At 45.5% G+C, this 14,726-nt stretch overlaps 1 protein-coding gene across 6 annotated transcripts in view; it reads left to right on the top strand.

The window, feature by feature from the left end:
* The window catches only part of NEK11 (NIMA related kinase 11), a 241,161-nt gene extending 230,602 nt beyond the window's left edge, over positions 1 to 10,559 (top strand). For 5 of the 6 annotated variants that reach the window (XM_032869712.1, XM_032869713.1, XM_032869714.1 and 2 more), the window contains one exon: positions 9,717 to 10,559. In XM_032869712.1, coding sequence (XP_032725603.1) covers positions 9,717 to 9,987 — 271 coding nt within the window. In that variant the 3' untranslated portion in view covers positions 9,988 to 10,559. The remainder of the gene's footprint in view (positions 1 to 9,716) is intronic. The other variant, XM_032869715.1, reaches the window with a different exon arrangement.
* The last annotated feature ends 4,167 nt before the right edge of the window (positions 10,560 to 14,726 follow it).

The following is a 14,726-nucleotide window of genomic DNA, read 5'->3' as shown; positions in this document are numbered from 1 at the left end:
ACATTGACTTCACTCTGACTGAGATGGGGAGCCCAAGACAGGGTTTTGAGCAAAGTTTTGACTTACTCTGGCTGATGAACTGATAATAGACTATGGGGGGGCGGTAGGAGTGGAATACCAACTGAGAGGCCACTGTAACAATCAGGTGAGAGCATGTGGTGGCTTAGACCAGGGAGGTAGTGGTGGAGATGATGGAAATGACCAAAGTCTGCCTCCTGCCTACAGTTTGAAAACGGAGCTGATAGGATTTATTAACTGGTCTGGTTATGAGAGACACTGGATTATTGGAATAAGAGAGAAAGAGAGGAATCAAGATGACTCAAAGATTTTTAGCCAGAGCAACTGGAAAGGAGAAGCTCATATGGACGGAAATGGGGAAGGCTGCAGCATTAGGATATTTGGGGAGGAAGCTCAGAAATCCAGCTGGGCATAAGATTTCTACCTATTGGTCAAGTGGAGATACCAAGTGAGCAGCACTCTCAGGGCATTCTTTCTTGAGCCTCCGGAAACTTACCTCACAAGCTGCTTCCTTTCCTTATGAGGACACCCCGTTTCTTACAGTATAGAGGGGACAAAGCTGTAGAGAAGAATCAAGAACTAGGCACATGAAAACAACAAGATACTGTTACTACCAGGGCATCTTTTAGATCCAAGAGAAGGAAGGAAATTCTTGAACTGGTATAGCTAGAGCTCTCTGATAATGTCCCAAGATAATGGAAGGCTCTACTCTTATCTTTCAGCTAATACACAAAAGGAGAGAGAGCTAGAGGGTGGAACCTGGTAACTCCCATAGGCAAGGGCAACACAAATTGAGGGACAGTCTACAAAGCAACTTCCTTCAAACCTTTAAATGTGTCAAGGTCATTGAAGAAAACTAAAGAGGCACAACAACTAAATACAGCACATGATTATTTTGACCTGGGTCCTTGTATTATAAGGGGCATTATTAGACAATTTGGGAAACTTGAATGGATTAATTATTAGATGACAGTAATGTATCAACATTAATTTCCAGATCTTGATAGCCATTCTGTAGTTATGTGGAAAAGTGTCTTCATTTGTAGAAAATACACACCAAGTATGGAAGGGAAGGGGCATCGGGTTAGCAGCTTATTTTCAAAAGGCTGAGGGAGAAAAAGAATTCTTAGTATTATAACTTTCCTCCGTGAGATTGTTGCAAAATTAAATTAATATTTAAAACATGAAGACAGGAGGTCCTGGCTGGCTTGGTCCATAGAGTGTGTGACCCTTGATCTTGGGGTTGTGAATTCAAGCCCAACATACGGTGTAGAAATTACTAAAAAATAAATAACCTTTAAAAAAACAAAACCAACAAACTAACAACAAAAAAGTGAGGATATTTTTGTTTTACATCTTCTTCAGAGCCCCTAAGAGAGATAGATAATTAGAGGACACAGAGAGCAGTCAATATTGATGGGTAAATAGAAGTGATAATATATATTGTTTTCAAGTTAAAAGTAAACATAAGAGAAAGTCAGTGAGGGAATTTGGAGGATAAGAGATTGAGTTTGAAAGAAACATTGAGGAGAGACAATATTCTCTTGTGGTTTAATGGATTTTTTTCAGCTGGAAAATCAGTCAAACACAAGTTGGGGGTTGGCTTCAGGCAGCTGGAGCTTCTTTAGGACCCTAGGGAGGCTTCCTCCAACTCTCCTGCATCCACTATCCATCTGGGCAGGACGGTGGTCCAGCCCGAAGAGCACAGGCCTATAGATGAGGTGTCTGGACTAAGATGATCTTCAGGATCCCTTAAATACTTAAAGGACTTTGAATACGAGAATAAAATTGATAAAAGGAGCATAGGAAGAAATAGATGAAAAATAATGAAAATACAGTGCTTTTCATTTGAAAATTTAAGTTCTTTTTATTTGACATGCCCACCTACCTAAAGGGGTGGTTCCTGCCACCATCTCTCCTTCCATCCCTCCTTTAGAAAAAGCAAACTTATAACCTCTTCCTTAATGGGAACTGCATAAGGAGCACCCCCTCTCTTCTCAAACCTTGGATAACAGCAAGAGTCCCCTTAAATAGAATTTTCTATTTTATGATTTCTAAAATACTCAGATGTGTCATTACAGAAATATTATAGCATGTTTTCCAAGTGTCAGAATAAATTTACACTGAAATATTACAATGCTAGAGTACCTATCACTTTTCTTTTGGCTTCAAATGAGTTTGTTTATAACATGCCTGATTTTTTTCATTGACCCATAATTTATTTAGAATAAATAAATTTACAAACATGGTACTATTTTATCCATATCTTTGTTACAGATTTCTATCAATTGTATTATAATCAGATAACTAGTTTGTATAAAATCAATTATTTGAAATGTGTTGAGGCTTGAGTTGCTGTCTAGTATATGGTTAGTTTTTGTAAATGTTATGAAAGTCTGGAAGGAATGAAGGTTTCTAACTGTCAGGGAGGGAGAGGGTTCTATATGTGTTTCTCAAGTTGAGCTTATTTAAGTATATTCATATTTTCTGTGTTGCTACTGATTTTTCAACTGCTTCACCTATCAGTAACTGAGCAAGGTGTATTGAAATCCTATGCTATGGGGACATTTCTGTCAATTTCTCCCCATAGTGCTTTATGTATGTGGATTCTGTTAGGGTCCATGATCAAAGGAACGAGACTGATATAAAGCGAAAATCAAACAAAGCTTTATTTCACGCCAAGCATCAAAAATCAAACTGACCGGTCAGGGCTGTCTCTTACGAAAAGACGATAATGATGATTCTGACAAGGTCACTCCCACGAAGGCCGCTCCGGACGAGGCTGCTCCGCAGATGAGGCCGCTCCCTGGTTGGAGCCGCTCCCAAGAAGAGGCCGCTCCCAAGAAGGCCGCTGCTGGTGAGGTCGCTCCCCGGGCAGGGCCGCTCCCAAGAAGAGGCGATGACGACAGCGATGATGACAGGGAGGACAACACCAATGACACAGATTCTGCTCCCCGTGATGCCACTCTGACAAGGCTGCTCTGGTGAGGCTGCTCCCCAGACAAGTCTGCTCCGGCGAGGCCACTCTGGAGGAAGCCTCTTCCCTGACGATGCTGCTTCCACAGGGCTGTTCACCGAGGAGGCCTCTTCCCTGACGAAGCCGCTCCATGGAATGACACAGCTCTGGCGAGGCAGCGGCTCAGGGTTCCCGGCGAGGTTGCTGCCATCTAGGCCGTTCCCCGCGGTGCTGCTGCTGAGGGTCGCAGTGTGTGGGCGGGGCCGCTGGCATCAGGGCCACTGGCATCTCGGGGCTGCAGGCATCTTGGGGCCGCAGGCATCTCGGGGCGCTGGTGGCGTGGGACCACTGGCAGCGCGGGACCGCTGGTGTCTGACCGCTGGCGGCTCGGGGCCGCCGGCGGCACAGGACCGCCGGCACCGGGACTGCTGGCGGCACAGGACCGCCGGCGCCGGGACTGCTGGCGGCTCGGGGCAGCGGGACCGCTGGCGGCTCAGGTCCGCTGGCGTGCTGGGACTGCTGGTGGCTCCGGGCCACAGGCGTTGGACCGCTGGCGGCTCGGGACCACTGGCGTCGGGACCGCTGGTGGCTTGGGGCCGCTGGCGGCACTTACAGCTCTTACAAGAGCTGTTACAGCTCTTCTTCTTCTCCCGCCGACTCTTCTGCTGCTGCTGCTCCCCCGACTCTTCTCCTGCTTCTTCTTCCTTCTTTTTCTTCTAACAGCTCTCCTTCTCCTTTTCGCCAGCCTCACAGACCAACCTTTATGGGGGTGGTTGAGCCCCGCCCCTACACAGGTAGCCAATGGAATCCTAATTCACCCAGTGGATATACCCACACCACACCGATTGGACGTCTCCACCCAGCCTGCCCCGCCCCTACTTCCGGGGTCCACAAGCTAGTTCCTCTGGGAGGGGCAGGCCCTTACAGATTCTACTTTATTAGATGCCTACTAGTTTAGAATTTTTATTTCTTCCTGGTGAGTCAAACTGTTTTCATTACCGAGTGGCAATCTTTATTGTAATAATGCTTTTTTTTTTTTCTTAAAATCTATTTTGTTTCATGTTAATACAGTTATCTCCAGCTTTCTTTTGGGTATTTGCCTGGTATATCTTTTTAAAATTTGTTTATTCTCAACCTTTCAATGCCGTGTGTTTTAAGTGTACCTCTTGTAAACAAGCTGGATTTTGTTTTTTAGTCAGTACTTACCCATCTACATTTACTGCGGTTATGAACAATGGAGGGTGTTGAGGTCACAAACAAAATAATCCTTACAGGGAAGGTTAGCTCGAGCAGAGTCTCCAGCCAACAGTTGCACTCAAGATTCTGCTGCCAGGGAGGACAGAGCAGAAGGCAAACACCATTTACAAAAAGGGGCCTTAAAGTCACATGTTCCATGGGGGGGAGGTGCCATATGTCACCCGAGCATCAATTTCCTTTGTAGAGAGATTTGTTCCATCTTCACCCACCAGGTTCAGAGACAGCCATTTGAAATATTAGATGTGGAGAGAAGGGGTGCAAATCATTCTTAATAAAGATTCCCAATGCTTGTTAACACTAAATGATCACTAAGACCGCAGTATTAAGGAGAAAATACATTGTACTTGTTCTATTCCCACAGTGGCTCATACATATTTAATGTTCAGGGATTTCTTATATTCTATAAAATTGTTTTCAAGCTTTCCTTACTCTTCAATGCCTGAAGAGTAATCTATGTGTTCTCTTAATGCTTTCTGCTAAAATAGGTTTTCATGATTATTTCTACAAAATTACTTTTATTTTTTCCTTCCACTCTGCCACTGGCTTTCTTGGGTCTTTTTTTTTTTTTTTTAAGTTCACTCAGAAAAGATAAAACCATTTAAAATAGTGTCTTAACCAGAGGTAGAACTACAAAACTACTTGAAGCTTGCAGTTACACTGAGATAGGACTCTGGTATCATCCAGAATTGGGAAAGCAACAATAAAGCAATGGCAGACAAGCACCTGGTAGGTGACAGGTACTGTGCTAGGATATGTGTGTGTGTGTGTGTGTGTGTGTGTGTGTGTAATCTCCATGTAAATACGAAAATTCAAGGCTCACAGAAGTTAAGCAACTGGCCTAAGATCACATGGCCAGCAACAGGTAGAGCCAAGATTCCACTCCAGTGTCTGAGTCTGTAGTGATGAAAAGTGAGTCCTGGAGTGAAACTACTGGAATTCATGTCCCACCTCCACCACTTAAAAAAAATTGTGTGACAATGGGCAAGTTATTTAATCCCGTCTCATAGCTCAGTTTCCTCACCCTAGATTGGAAATAACAATATCATATCCATAGGATTTAATGGGATGATATGAGGAGATGCTCAGAATAGAGCCTGGCACACAAAGAAGGTTCAAAAACTGTTAGTTATTATGGTTTCAGGGGACATTTTAGGGCTTCTTTCTCATCAATGGGTGCTGTTACTAGTCACACTCCAAGTTTGTTTGTTTCTCTGAGAGAGAGAGAGAGAGCCAGTGCACATGTGGGTGGAGGGGCAAAGGGTGAGAGAGAAAGACTTTCCAGCAGACTCCTGGATGACCTTGGCACCCAATGCGGGGTTAGATCCCACAACCCTGTGATCATGACCTGAGCCAAAATCAAGAGTCTGACACTTAACCCTCTGAGCCAACCAGGTGCCAGGATACCAAAGTTTCTTTAACATTACGTTCATCTGGTTCTCACCCTCGTCTTCACATGCCCTCCTCACCTGCCAAGCTGACTCACTGATTTCCTAGTGTTCCCACTATCGGCTGCCGCCTGGCTTTCCTCCAGCTGTTATGGCCCAAATGAGATTGTGCCTTCTCTTCCTGGATGGGGTGTTTGATTTTCTCAAATTTCATAGCACTTTGTGTTTATTAAGAGTTCTTTTTTCCCACCATATCGAGGTTGCATGAGACACCCTTTAGATACCCAGTTGGTGATATCAAGTTGGCAGTTGATTCACAAGCCTGGAGTTCCAGGTGAAGGACAGGGTGGACCTACAGGAAGTCCTCAGCCTATAAATCTTATGAAAGACTCTCAAATGTAGAGGCCAAGATGAGGAGGAAGAAGAGTCAGCTGAAGAGGCTAAGAAGAAGCAGAGAGTGTAATAGGAAAAGGTCCTGGCGAAGATGGTATCACCAAAAGCAACAGAAGTAAGGGTTTGAAGGAGAGAGTAGCCAGTTGTTGAATGTCAAGTAAGATAGTGCAGAGAAGAGAATAGAGGAAACAGCCACATGAAGGTCATTATAAGAGTAGTTTATGGAAGGAATGAAGACCAAGGCCCAAGAGGAGTGGATTGAAGGAGAGTGTGCAGTCAGAAAGTGGCAACAGCAGCCACATGACTCTTTCAAGAACCTTTGCTAGTGATGGCGGTCCAAGTGTTAGATGGGGAGGCAGGTGAACCGAGGGAACGTGGAGATCATGAGAAGCTTCTCGTTGAAAAGAGGGCACTGGGGCATATTCTCTTCTAATGTGTATGTTCCAGGTGATGTAGAAACAGCTGCAGGCGGGAGGGCCCAGAGATCCAGAGCACCCAGGGAGAGAACAGATGGTCTTTCATGGGAGCATGGATGGGCCCTTTGCTAGAGACGGAGGGAAGGCCAAGTAGGTGGGGTAGTGGGGCACTTAGAACAGGGAATTTCTACATGTTTGTTTTTGTTTCTCAATGAGGTGTCAGGTAAAGTCATCAGCTGAGAAGGAGAGTGGGGCTTAGCAAGTTTGAGAATAATGAATAACGAAGAAGGTGTGAAATAGTTACTTTGAGCAGTGGAAAATAAGCAGACCAGAGAACTCCAGGAGGACAATGGGCAGTGCGCCATGACCATGAGTACCGTTTTGAATTGCTGTCATTAATTATTTAAATGAGACCTGTTGGCCGAATTGGATGTTTTTCTCCTGGAATATTCTCTTGTTCGGGTCCGGCCTAAGTAAATGGATGTCCAGGTTTAACCATTACAACTTTGTCAGAGGAGTTTGACCCAGGAAGAGGGGAGTGGAAGAGTCAAGGGAATCTGCAAGATTCTGATTGTAATAATGGACCATGGAATACAACTGAGGAAAAGCAGGACATGGAGACATGAGGACACAAAGGGGCAACTGTCATCGTGGCGATAGGCCAAAGGATTGCAGGTGACCACGAAGTAGAATAGGAAGAGAATAAAGGGATGGTTGTAGAGCATGAGGCCTGATGTCGATTCCAGAGGAGGTGTGGTTATTGGTGCCTAGGAGGTCAAGGGTATGATCATGGAGAGTGTAACCGAGGAGGGTAAAGAAAATCATCACTGGATATGAAACAGCCCAAAGTCAGAGAGACCAAGAATACTGACACCAGGAGAATGGTGGCAGGAGTAAGTTGTGCGAGAAAGAGAGCATGAAGTTTACTTAAGTCATCCATGAATGGGGGAAGTGACAGGGTTTGCTAAATATCAGCAGAAGGAAAGCTTGGGTTTCTGGGGGTGAGAGGGGTGACTAGGGATGTGAGGAGTCCTGCGATCAGTCCTGATCATCTCCAGGCAGAAGGTGGGAAATCTGCTCGAGCTGGACGGCCTAGAGCCCTAGGGCTGCCGAGTTCCCCAGCACAGGGCCTGTGTTCGAGTTTAGGGCTGCTAGCTGTGTGAGTCTGAGAAAGTCAGCCTGCTTATTCTCATCCGTCAAATAGAGATAAATGTGCAATGACTTCCTCACTCACAGGGATCATTTGAGATAATGAATGTGAAAGGATTTTGTAAGCTCTAAAGTACCATTAAAAAGTGAGCTAAAATGTGAAAATGTATATATCTTAACATTATGATTTCTAGCTTCTGAACTAGAGCAAGATAAATCACTTACTCTTCTTTTTGTCAGCCAGAGTACCTAACCTGGATGCTTGTGTTCTAGAGATGGCAGTGTTGAATAGTACTGAACAATAAAAGCTTAGAATATATGAATTAGAACCTGTGAGGAATGCCTTCAATGGTAGTGTCAACATCGTCTAAACAATGCTTTAAAAAAAATCTGAAAAAGAAAAAAAAACAAAAAACAAAAAACCCTCCAAACTCTGATTTTTCTTTTCACCAAATTCACTGATGAAGAATAAAGAAGCATTTCTTAAGGTTAAAATCCTAAGAATATTTATGCATTTGACCCAATAATTCTATTCTCACAACTTTTAAAAACCTTTTAATCCCACTCAACGTATATGTAGAAAAATGCAGAAATCACAAAGGCACATATGAGTTTTCACAGAGGGAACACACTCATGTAATTCGCCTCGCTCACAGAAATTTGATGCCAGTAAATATTCCACTGGGTGAAAAAGCTGCGCTCCTGAGGACGCTGGCTCAGTGCTATAGGGAAGAACGCTAAATGCTAGGTGGAGGAATGACTCGGTAAATGTTGGCACATAAATTCAGTGGAACAGTGTGGAGCATTAAAAATGACAGTTTTGAACTGGAGAACAAAATTCGCAAAACTCGAATGCCCTTGAGGCAGGTAGGCAGGTGAAATCCAAGAAGCAGCCTGTTCTAAAACCATGCAAGGAAGGTGGGCTCGGGGCGGTAAGGAAATGCAGAGGGGAGAGTGCGAGCTGTGCCTAGACTTCCACACCAAAACGCTCAAGAAAGTAACACACTGGGGCGCCTGGGTGGCACAGTCAGTTAAGGGTCTGGCTCTTAGTTTTGGCACAGATGGTGAACTCATGGTCGTGGGGTCGAGTCCCACTCAGTCTCTGTGCTCAGCGGGGAGCCTGCTTAAGGTTCTCTCTCCCTCTCCCTCTGCCCCTTCCTCTCTAAAATCAATCAATCAATTAAAAAAAAAAAAAGAAAGAAAGCATAGTGCTGATCAAACAAAATATGCGCTGGGCCTAGCTGTACTTGTAGGCCTTTCTTTTGTGACCCTCGCTGGAGGTAATGGAAAATATAGGCAACATAAACACACCAGGTATGGCCACTGTTGATTCTGACAACGCACAGGCCGTGGCTGCAGGAGGACAAGGGCCAGAGGTGAGCACAGAAAAACCAATGTTAGCCTGGGTGGGAGCCGTGCCAAATGACCTCACCCCTTCAAGCCTCAGTTTCTCCATCTGTAAAACAAGGGAATTAAAAAATGCCTCCTTCACAGAGCTGTTGTAAAGGTTAAGTGTGTAGAAAAGTACGTTCCCTTCCTTTGCCTCTTCTTCCCCATTGTTATTTTTATTGTTCTCATTAATATTATTTCTGACTTTATATCCAGCTCTCCTCTTCCCCCTCGTTCTCCCAACTCCAGCCACACTAGCCTTCTCAATATTTCTCCAAGGTAATTTAGCCTCAGGGTCCCCATTTTCTCCCCCTACTGTTGGCCTCACTTCATGTGGGTCTCTTGCCCAGAGGACACCTCCTCTCAGAGGAGTCTCTCTCTCTCTCTCTCTTCCGGCTTTATTGTTCTTCATTGCACATAGCGCTGCCTGACATTTTATTATCTATGTATTTTTTTTAAGTTATCTCTTTATTCTCTACCCTAGAAGGTAAGCTCTACGAAGGTAGGAATTTACCTCGCTTGTTTAATGCTGTGTTCACAGTTCCTAGAAGGCACCTGGCACATAATAGACATTCAGGAAGAATTTGTTAAGTACTGTTGAGTGTTCAAGGTAGAACCATCATGTCTTATTTTTTCCTTTTCCCCCCAGATCTCAAAGGTGCAATGTTTGTGTAATTAATGATTTAAAAAGACATTTCTTGTGGATGACTCAAATGTGTAAAACTCCTCTTTATCTCCTGACTTGCGTGGCAGGTCAGCCATGCAGAAGCTGGGAGCTGAAGTGTTTGAGAAGGTCTACAGCTACCTCAAGAGAGCAAGGCACCAGAAGGCCAGTGAAGCCGAGATCCAGGCAGCTCTAGAAAAAGTGGTGCCTCATGCCAGTGACTGTTTTGAAGTTGACCAGCTCCTGTACTTTGAAGAACAGCTGCTGATCACAGTGGGTAAAGGGCCCACACTCCAAAACCCTCACCAAAAACTGTCAAAAACAAGCAAGTTCAAGGGGACAAATCCATTCAACCCATAAGGGGGACTTCATTATGGGAAATGGGCACAACGCTGGGGCTACCATCTTTAGTTTCAGTTCCTTGTCAGGAGGAGTGAGTCCTTTAGAGAGTAGTAAACCCATCTGCCTCGACTCTGAGTCCTGGGCCAGTCAGTGTTGGTCTATACTCGGAGGAAAGCTTATGGGACCGAGTATGGCTTCCTGAAAAGCATTCTCTCGAACGTGCCCTCGGCCCTTCCACTGGGACGGACCACCCCTGAGATGGCCTGGAAGAACCCATCTACCCTGGACCATTTCCACTTGGAGGACCGACTCGGTGCCTCCTGCCTCGAGTCTCATGTGCTCTATGGTCAGCCTGCTCCCTCCTTAGGTCGCTCAACACAGGCCTCTGACACACTGAGCTGCTGACCAGGAGTCACAAATCTTCGTCTCAAGTGACCTGTTTTGGGCACTTTTGCCCTTCTCTGGCTAACAAGCAAGATGTGTATAAGAACCTGGACTAAAAATCCAAAAAGCATTTCTCTTCTGTGATTTATTCTCCAAGCTCATTCATGGAGTATTGAAGACTTTTATTCGTAATAAATATATTTTACATGGTTACAAAATAAGTCACCTATCTTTTCCTTATCTAGAAGTTTGCTGATGAACGTAACACATCTGTAGTCATTACTACCGAGAGCAGCTCACATTGGATTCATTTGGTGCCTATTATGTGTCAGTACCGAGCTCTGTGCTTACAGTTTATTTTTTTTTAAGATTTTGTTTATTTGACAGAGAGAGATCACAAGTGGGCAGAGAGGCAGGCAGAGAGAGAGAGAGGAGGAAGCAGGCTCCCTGTGGAGCAGAGAGCCCGATGTGGGACTCAATCCCAGGACCCTGAGATCATGACCTGAGCTGAAGACAGAGGCTTAACCCACTGAGCCACCCAGATGCCCCTGTGCTTACAGTTTAAAGGGCCTTCTGTCATTCGATCTTTTCACTGACAAGAGAGACAGAGAGAGGAGAGATTACCCCCATGTTTGAGCGAACTGCTTATTTATTCAGCTATCAGAGCTGAGCTGAGCTGTCACCCCCGGGGTCTGTCTGATTCCTGTGCTGGAATCTTAACCACTAGGCATGTGGGTTTTCAACCTAGAAGCTACATCAGACTTGGTGGAGGAGCTTAAACATACACACGTTTAGGGGCGCCTCGGTGGCTCAGTGGGTTAAAGCCTCTGCCTTCGGCTCAGGTCATGTTCCCGGGGTCCTGGGATGGAGCCCCACATCTGGCTCTCTGCTCAGCGGGAAGCCTGCTTCCCCCTCATTCTCTCTGCCTGCCTCTCTGCCTACTTGTGATCTCTGTCTGTCAAATAAATAAAATCTTTTAAAAAAAATACACACGTTTAAACATACTGTTAAAGAACTATCCTGATGCATGTGAGAACATTAGAGAAGGCTTTATTTGGGATGATTAAAATAGGGGAGAGAGACAGGGCTTAACACCAAATACAGCATGCAAAGCTGGAGATTTATACCCCAGGGTGGGACAGGGCAGAGCAGGGCTCAAGCTATGTCAAGTTACAAAGAGAAGACACGTAGAGTAGGGGAAATTGTTGCCAAACTGACTTCACAGGACTCTTGCTGAAGACAAGAGTGTGACCTGAGAGCTGGGGTAGTGGATTCTCACTAAACCACCTTAACAGGATTCTGGCTACACTGGACTCAGCAGGCTGGAGACAGGGCCCACCAGGCGGAGGCCCAGCTGAACAAGCGCTCAGAGTAGCCAGTCTAAAGTTCTGTCAAGGAGAGAAACTTGATCAACACCCAGCCTCACCCCCCTCCTGTCTCTGGGGAGGCATGGGGCCAAAGTCTATCTTCTCTTACAGAACAATCTGGTGAACCTGACACACGAGTTATCTAGTGGTCAGCATTCTGCCCTCCGCTAACGATGGAGGACACTGAGGCAGAGTGTCCTTACCAACCCGTTATGGTGGTGCCCTGCCCCCGGCACGAGGCAGTGCCTTTTAGACTAGTGTTTCTCACATTTGAGTGTCAGGATCACCAGGAGTGCTCGTTAAGACAAATTCAGGGCCCATCCCCATCATTTCTGATTCAATAGGTCTTGGTGGAAATGGGAACTTTGCGTTTCTTACAAGTTCCCAGGGGAAGCTGATGCTCCTGGTGTGAGAACCCCCTCAGACCCCCGTTTGAGACCCTTCCTCCTGCGGCCTCTCCTCCCTGTGTTGGGAGCAATACTTGGTCTGTTGGGGGCCTGACTCATCTCACTAACATCTCTGAAGGTGGTATGAGGACCAGGAAGAAGGCCCAAAGACTTCAGATGCCTTGCCGTGAATACTCTGAAGATGCAATGATTGGGAGGGAAAAGGTCAAAGTGTAACTAACATGGCTTCTGGGAGTTCTGTGGGATCAGTTCAAGGACAATGCAGCACAGTCAACGTGCTCTATGTCTCATTCCCACCTCTGCCCAGCAGCCAAGGGAACCACGGAAACCCACAAACTCTGCTGTGCTCCAGGGCTCATGAACATCACTGTCCTGTGTTCCCTTAACTCCTGTTCGCCGTGGAGAGGTAGAGGTGTGTCGGGCCCTTATCCCTGGCCGGCAGGTGATAGTCGTGTTGCTGATCTCACAGCCCCTATGTCTGGGGCAGGAAAAAGAGGCCTCAAAAATGGGCTTCTTCCTGGGGGTGGAAACTGAGACTTCACAGAATTCTGACCTTGATCCTGTTGTTCAAGCCCAAATCCAGAACTTGTAACCCCTACCAGGGTAGAACACTGACGATCAGGTTTGCCCCGGGGGGCCTAGGACATTCCCATCGTGCTGACTGGGAAGAGCCCTCAGCCCCTGGAAGGGCTCCTCATAGCTCCCATATCCTTTTCTGACCAAATAGATTCGAAATGTATCCGGAAGAGGGGGACAATAGTAGCAAGTTATAAAAGTTTCTGAATCTTCTTGCTAATGGTTTTCATAACATTAGAACAGAATACTTGTGTGAGTTACTGGGTCAGAATAGGAAATAGCTGCATTTCCAGTACACTCTTCCATCTTTCACAAACAGATGAATGTGCTCCGGTGAACAAAAGCCCAGATTTAAGAACGTGTTGTTAGGGTCATTCCTCTAGCCTTTAGGATCTGTGGCTAGAACTACAAAAAAACTGACCCCACCCCCCGCAAAAAAAAACAGATTAACAGGAGAAAACCACTGTGTGCTTCACTGGGAGTGAGGGCAGTGGTGTAAGATGGAAGGTAACAAGGAGAAAAAATCGCTTTTTATTATTACTATTGGGAAAGTACTTTTCCTTCAGTCTGACTCAGTCTGGATTTCGAATGACTCCAGGGTTGGTATTACTAATCACGAACCAAACTGCAAAAGTGTCGTTCACTGGGTAGAAACTGGCTGGGGGATTAAGGAAGGCAGAAGGTGTCATTATGAAACTATCACAGGTAGGAGACAATAAAAGAACCCCGCTGGCTTGCTGCTTTGTAATATATATACATATATAAATATATATATATGTGTGTATATATTTCACAAACACCAGTTGACCTTTCCGCTTTCTATTTATGCAGAGGAAATGCCATCAGCTATTTTGGATGATGAGGAGATAAGACACACACAGGAGAGTGAAGGAAGTTAATTATTTAATGTATTTGGGGCTGAGGCTGGAGCAAAAGATCTAGGTCTATTATAAAGTCCAGCCATCACAGTGGGCTCAGGATAAAGGAGGCTGACAAATTAAACAGTAGCTCTAAGGGGGGAAACACCCCACTCCTTTTTCAGGATGATGGGATCAGTAACTAATGTGTCAGAAGATCGGGCCAGGCCATGGAGAAGATAAAGAAGCAAAAGAATGGAAAAATGAGGCAAAGAGAAGGGATGTGTGTATGGGGGTGGGAAACGGGATGGGGCAGGCTTGGATACACAGTAAAGAGTGTTGGAAACTTCTGCAGGGGCTTCTGGGTGCCTCATTTGGTCAAGCTTCTGACTCTTGATTTCAGCTCAGGTCAAGATCCTGGGATTGTCCCTGCTTTGTCCAGCTCCACACTCAGGGCTGTGTCTTCTTATCCCTCTCCCTCCCCCGCCGGCTCTCTCACTCTCGCTCTCACTCTCAATTAATTAATGCTTCTGCCACAATCTGCATAAGGAAAAAAACACAATACCAGGTACCTTGGATTCTAGCCTCACTCTTGCCATTTACTATGCGATCTAGGGCAAGCCATTTTCTCTGTCTTTTCCTGCCTATGTCTGCACACTGCTATAAAGAGTGGGTAAGACAAGGTGATAGGCTCCATCACATGAAATTGGCAGTGAGGTTCAGCCTAATGTGTGGAAATGCTTTCAATCTGGAAGATGCCCTTAACTTTGGAGGAGGACTCATTAGCTTGATTGTCAGGCTACCTGATACCCCATCATTGGAGACTCATCCCTGAAAGCTTCCTTAGTCTTCCAAGATTCTACTACTATGCAAGCACACCCCAAAAGTTACCATGTTTAGCCATTTTCAGCTGACTCTTGACTAGAAATTAGCTGACAGTCAGCTAAGAGCTGATAAGGCCATGAAGAAGGGAGTTCTGGAAAGGCAAGTGAGCTCTGAGGCCAGCTCAGTCCTCACAAAACCTCAGCACACTTCACATTTTAGGACCCTGCCCGTGTGACCCCCAAAGCAAGCAGTGTCACCAGTGCCCTTAGGAAGCTCGGTTCTTTCCTTAAGGGGACGAAGGAACATCAGAAATCTGGTCCAATGCATCTGCATTATAAAAT

The sequence above is a fragment of the Lontra canadensis genome, unplaced genomic scaffold (genome assembly GCF_010015895.1).
Source record: "Lontra canadensis isolate GAN:19392208 unplaced genomic scaffold, GSC_riverotter_1.0 scaffold38, whole genome shotgun sequence".
NCBI lineage: Eukaryota > Metazoa > Chordata > Mammalia > Carnivora > Mustelidae > Lontra > Lontra canadensis.
The sequence above is the reverse complement of the archived record's forward strand: the minus strand, read 5'-3'. Positions and strand labels throughout refer to the sequence as shown.